We start from the raw sequence: 6184 nt of genomic DNA on the forward strand, positions 1-6184 counted from the left end.
ATTACTGCCCCCCAGCAGCAATCCAGGACCTGTTTCAGCACCACGGACAGTGCTCCAGGGCCAGACCCTATCCAATCACTCTCTGCTGCTGTTAGGTTTCAGCTAAGATGGCCCCTACCCCTCATTTCCCCTTTGACTATCCCAGGCACCAGCACCTTGCTGAACTCGGCCATTAGCGTGCTGTTCTGCAAACGGAAGTCCTCTTCCTGGCTGTGCAGCTTTGCCTGCAGCATCTCATTTTCACTCAGCAATACCTCGACTTCCTGCAGTGGCAGACAAGGGCCAGGACTCCAGCAAGGGCAGGAAGGATAGGGAGGTAGGGCAAAGAAACAGAGAGAGGGAGAAAATGACATGGGTGGGAGAGGACATAGGGTACAGAGAATGAGGTGATACAGGAGAAAGAGAAATAGGGAGGGATAAAATGAGAGACAGGGAAAGGGAGATAAAGACATGGGAAGGTAAAGAGAAGGGAATACAGGGAGGAAGACAGCAGAAGAAAAGACAGGAAGATAATGATGGGGGAGAGAGGAGGTAGAGATGGGGAAAGGGGGAGAGATAGAAAAGGGGAGAGGGATTGGGAGGGAGAGAGTGAAAAAGATGGAGAGAGGAACAAACAGAAATCAACAGGGAGAGAACAGAACAGGGAAAAGAGAAGGAAGGGTCAGGAAAAGAAACGAGTTAGGAAGAGAGAGGAAAGGTGGGGAAGAAACAAAGAGTCAGAGAGAGAAAGCAGAAAAAAAGAAATCACAGAGACAGGAACAAGAGGGGGAGAGACAAAGAGAAGATTGGGAAGAGAAATGAGTCAAAGAGACAGGAACAGGAAGACAGAGACAGAGACAGAAAGAGACTCAGGGAAGAGGATAGAAAGAGAGAGAAGGAAAGAGACACAGAGTTAGAGACAAATAGGGAAACAAGGACAGATACAGCAACACATGGCAGTGAGGTAGTAGCAGACATAAGGGCACACAGAGAAAGAAAGGCCAGTACAAGGAAATCTCAGCATACAGAAATAGCCCACCAAGACAGTCTCCCAGTCACACTCACCCACAAGAGATCCCCTTACCTGAGCTTTCTTGCTCTTGCTCAGTGCCTAAAGTGGGGGTGGGTGGGAAGAGAGCTAAAGTGAACAGAGATGGACTGCCTTACTAGGATATGGAGACAACTGTGCCAAGCGTTTTGGGAGGACAATGATGATGGGGGTTGCGGGATGGGAGCATCTTCAACCACAGAACATGTGTGACAATTTGGAGCCCAAAGGCGTGAGTGAGTGAATGAATGCAAATCTTGCCCTGGGGCCCCAGCACACACAAATAATCCTTTCTTGGAAACTCTGGAGGCTGGTGGGGGGTGGGGGAGGTAGGGAGGTGCCCTGGTATTTAACCATTTACGGGCTGGATCTCCAGGCTCAGAAATTGTGGCTTCATTGCTACATCTGTCCATACATGTCTCCGTTGTCCCTCTCACGCAGTGTGGAAACTGTCGCTCCCCTGCTGGGCAGCCAAGAGCATTGCCAGCTTAGGGGAATCAGCATCCTACCAAAGAGCAGTGCAACTTCCTGACTGCCGGATTTTCTGCATACTGTATTCATTCATCCAACAAATATTTATTGAGCACATATTATGTATCAACATTGTGCTAGGTATGGCTAGATATGGGGACAGAGCAGTAACAAAGGAGAATCTTGAATGTCTTGAGGGGCCACATTAGGTTATATTCTATCTCATCTTTAGAGGATCTGAGAGGTGGGTTTGCTCTCATTTTCCCAACTGGACCAGGACAGAGATGGGAAGTAGGAGCACAAGGCAGGAGTGTGAGTGGAGGATGGGAGGCAGATTCAAGGTAGATTTACTGATAGATTTGAATATTTAATTAAAAGTCAGTGAATGAGAATGAGTAACTGAAATTAGAAATGAATTAAAAGTAAATTAAAATTAATCAATAAATTAAGCAGGATTAGGTAAAATTAGCCAACTAAAGAGAATTCCATGAGAATCTTTTAAATGACTACATGAAAACAGCATGCAACATTCAGTCTGGTTCACTGTAGGTGCTCACTGGAGGGATGAATGAGTCAGATAGGTAGAGGCAAGGGTGGATGGGTAGGTGGATGGGTAGGTGGATGGGTAGGTGGATGGATGGGTGGAGGGAGGTACCTTCTGAGCTTTGCTGAACTCCTTATCCAAGTAGGCGACCTTCTGTCGAAGACTGGTGAGTTCTGGTGTCAGGAAAGCAGGGAAACTCAGCCTCAGTAGGTGGCAAGAAACTGAAAGGCCTTCCTGCCAGGCCTCTGAGGGAAAACCTCAGACACCATGCCTCAAAGCCACCCCCATCTAATAAGGCCCTCTTGGCTCACCAACACCATTCTTGCGTAGTTCATCTGAAAGCTGGTAGTTGTTTGTCCGGAGTTCCAGGAGCTGAGCCTTTGGGGGAGGCAGGAAGGGAAAAGACTTGGTCAGGAAAGCGCCCCTACACCTACCATGAGGGAACCAAGCCCCTAAGCCCCACAGACCTTATGCCCTCCATGTTCCTCTGTAGCTACTCCTTAAGACCTGTATGTGCTACACCTAAAGTGAGCTTCCAGGCCCTCAGACCCTGGCTCACCTTTTCCAGCTCCACTTATAACCCCAGCCGGCCTCACCCCTCCATCTCACACTATAATCCATGCTGCACTCAGGCCACCCTAGAGCACTGCCCCAGTCAGGGTCTTGCTTGTGTGAGTTCCCTGGCTCTCCGTGCCCACAGGATAAAGTTCCTCCTCCTCATCCTGGCTGACCTCTCCACACACTGAACACACACTGTCAGGGGTGTTGTCCATCTTTCTGACCAGACCCGGGGGCCCCTGAAAGCAGGGAGTAGGGGCCTGTCTTCCTCCCTCTTTCCTAAGGGAAGAGGGTCAAGTATTCTGCCCAACTTTCACTGAGTCAGGGGGCTTTCCAGGGTCCCCCCACCTCCAAGTCTCTCAAAATACATCCAGGCCGCCTTCAATAATTAAGGGAGGGCCAGGTGCAGTGGCTCACACCTGTAATCCCAGCACTTTGGGAGGTCAAGGCGGGTGGATCACGAGGTAACGAGTTCAAAACCAGCCTGGCCAATATGGTGAAACCCCATCTCTACTAAAAATATAAAAAATTAGCCGGCTGTGGTGGTGCACACCTGTAGTCCCAGCTACTCGGGAGGGTGAGGCAGGAGAATTGCTTGAACTGGGGAGGCAGAGGTTGCAGTGAGCCGAGATTGCACCACTGCACTCCAACTTGGGTGACACAGTGAGACTCTGTCTCAAAAAAAAGAATTAAGGGAGGCCGGGCGTGGTGGCTCAAGCCTGTAATCCCACCACTTTGGGAGGCCGAGATGGGCGGATCCCGAGGTCAGGAGATCGAGACCATCCTGACTAACACGGTGAAACCCCGTCTCTACTAAAAAAATACAAAAAGCTAGCTGGGCGAGGTGGCGGGCGCCTGTAGTCCCAGCTACTCGGGAGGCAGAGGCAGGAGAATGGCGTGAACCCGGGAGGCGGAGCTTGCAGTGAGCTGAGATCCGGCCACTGCACTCCAGCCTGGGCGACAGAGCGAGACTCCGTCTCAAAAAAAAAAAAAAAGAATTAAGGGAAAGTGCCAGGTGCAGTGGCTCGCACCTGTAATCCAAACACTTTCAGAGGCTGAGGTGGGCAGATCACTTGAGGTCAGGAGTTCAAGACCAGCCTGGCCAACATGGTGAAACCTCATCTCTACTAAAAATACAAAAATCAGCTGGTCATGGTGGTACGCACCTGTAATTCCAGCTACTAGGGAAGCTGAGATAGGAGAATTGCTTGAACCCGGGAGGTGGAGGTCGCAGTGAGCTGAGATCGTGCCACTGCACACTCCAGCCTGGGTAACAGAGACAGACTCTGTCTCAAAAAAAGAAAAAAAAAAAGAATTAAGCATCCTCCTCCCTACCAGCCCTGTAGAACCCTGAGGCTGGTTCTACCCAGCAAGGCCGGTTCCTTCCCGCACCAGGACTTTTCCCTCCCTCCCACGCCACCAGCCTCCACTTGCTATTCTCTGGTAGTCTGCTCAAAGTGAGAGGGCTTGGCCTTCACAGAATCTTTCCTGCTCCTGTCCTCCCCAGGACCCAGTGATCTGTCTCTCCAAGTCCTGGTCCAATTGGAATACCCTTTGTACCCCCTGAGACTTGCCCCCCAACAAAGCCCAGTAGTTCTCTCTCATTCATGGCCCAGTGGGATCAGTGTTCCTCATTCAAGGGTATTCCCACTCCCAAGATCTCCCCAGTCATGATCCAATGGGAATGGCCCTATGCCCTTCAGGGTAAGCCTCTACAAGGCCTTGGGTAGGCCAGTTGGATGACTCTTACTCACTTAGAATCCCCTTCAGATGACAGTGGCATTCCCCATTCATGGGTTAATCAACTCGCCCTTCCATTCTCAGTGTCCCTCACACAGGGACAGTTGGTTTCCCTCATTCAAGGACCAATTGGATTACCTGTCCCCCCTCAGAGTTCCTCCCCTCCCCATGCTGGACCCTGTTCAGAGCCCCCCAGTGAGGAACCCTCTCAACAAGGGCCCATTCATAGTGCAATGCTATGGCCTTTCATTGCATCTCAGAGTCCCCCCAAAAGAATCAAGTGGGAGTGCCTCCCCAAAGCCCAGTGATCTTCCCTCCTTGTAGTCCAAGGTATCACTCGTTTACCTCTTCTGGTCCTCCCCCCAATTAATGGGATTAATGTTATTACCCATTCATGGCCTTCTTCACCCCAGTGCCGCCCCCTCTTAGGATGCACTACCAACTACCAATGGCACAGATCTCCACCTCCCAGGAACAATGACAACATCTGGGGTCTTTCCCCAATCCCCGGGCACAGTGGTATCTCCCCAAAACTTACCACCTCCCACCCGCTAATGGTTCTGCCCTCTCAAGGGCTCCTACCACCATGACGCAAACCACCCAACACCCGCTTCCTTCCTCTCCAGACAAAATGGTTTCGCCTTCTCAGGATCTCCTTCCCTCAAAGCCCATTATCATCACCCGCCGATGGTGTCCCCTGCACGGGCCCAAAAGTCTCATCCCCTCCAGGTCTGAGTAAGGTACCGCCTACTTAAGGGCGCTCTCCCCCGCCCACAATGCTAACAGAGTCCAACCTTCAAAGCCGCAGAGTATCTCGGAATCCAATAATCTCACCACTCCGAGCCTCAGTTTCCCTTCTCCAGACCCACCCCATAAACTCAGGGTCCATCCCAACCAACCCCTTCTCAGAGCTGATGGCACGACCTCTCTCTACCCCGCCCCCGGTCGCCTAGCCGGGTGGTCTTTCCCACCGCGAGTGGCACCTGCATCCGCTGAAACTCCTCCTCAGACAGAGCTTGCGCCATGTTCCTCCCCCCACCCCCCCGCCAGCTTTCTGCGCAGACGCAGCTCGCGCCTCCTGTCAGTATTAAGGTCGGACCAAACCACTGGCCAGGAATGGAGGGGGTAGAACCTAATTCCGGAGGGCAGCATTTTGGAGACGCAGAGAAGAGATCGAAACTGACTGGTCAGGTGAACTATAATATAACGTTCTACTAGAATGTAAGTCATCTGATTGGCTTTTGCGCTCTTTTAGGCCACCCATTGTGATACGACATTATTACATCCCCGTTTCATGGGTGGACTCGTCGTTAGGGAAGTCTTTGCCGACAGAAAATCACCCTTCCGCGCTATTCCTTTAATGAGAAAGGGTAACTTAATAACCATAGAAATGAAAGCGGAAGCTTCGCTCTGGTCTTGTTCCCGCCCCCCTTCGGGAGACCCCAAAGGGGAATCCCACCTCTTGTAAAGCCTTTGGCCTTTTTTTTTTTTTTTAAGGTTTGACACTGATTTTGTTATCATGATGCTGCACGTCACGTTAGGTAAAGGACTTAGCCACCAATAAATTAAAAATAGCGGAGTGGAAAGAGTGACGGTGAATCAAACGAAAAAGCCACATTAAAAGAAAACAAAAACAAAAACAAACCAGGGTGGTGAAACACCGGGCTCATTCAATTAGGTATTAGAATGCACTATAACCCTCACCGATCTGAGAGTAAGAAATGGTATCTCAGTGTAGTTTTTTTCTTCTTCTTTTCTTTTTCTTTTTTTCTTTTTTTTGAGACGGAGTTTCACTCTTGTTGCCCAGGCTGGAGTGCAATGGCACGATCTCCCATCACCGCAAC

At 50.6% G+C, this 6184-nt stretch overlaps 1 protein-coding gene across 1 annotated transcript in view; it reads right to left on the reverse strand.

Annotated features, from left to right (window-relative positions):
- The window catches only part of GRIPAP1 (GRIP1 associated protein 1), a 28883-nt gene extending 23455 nt beyond the window's left edge, over positions 1–5428 (reverse strand). The window contains exons 1-5 of the mRNA XM_050775580.1: positions 5324–5428; positions 2354–2420; positions 2154–2215; positions 1064–1090; positions 156–263 (exon numbers count right to left, since the gene is read on the reverse strand). Of these exons, the coding sequence (XP_050631537.1) occupies positions 156–263; positions 1064–1090; positions 2154–2215; positions 2354–2420; positions 5324–5365 (306 nt within the window). The 5' untranslated portion in view covers positions 5366–5428. The remainder of the gene's footprint in view (positions 1–155; positions 264–1063; positions 1091–2153; positions 2216–2353; positions 2421–5323) is intronic.
- Between the last annotated feature and the right edge of the window lie 756 nt (positions 5429–6184).

This window comes from Macaca thibetana, chromosome X (genome assembly GCF_024542745.1).
Source record: "Macaca thibetana thibetana isolate TM-01 chromosome X, ASM2454274v1, whole genome shotgun sequence".
NCBI lineage: Eukaryota > Metazoa > Chordata > Mammalia > Primates > Cercopithecidae > Macaca > Macaca thibetana.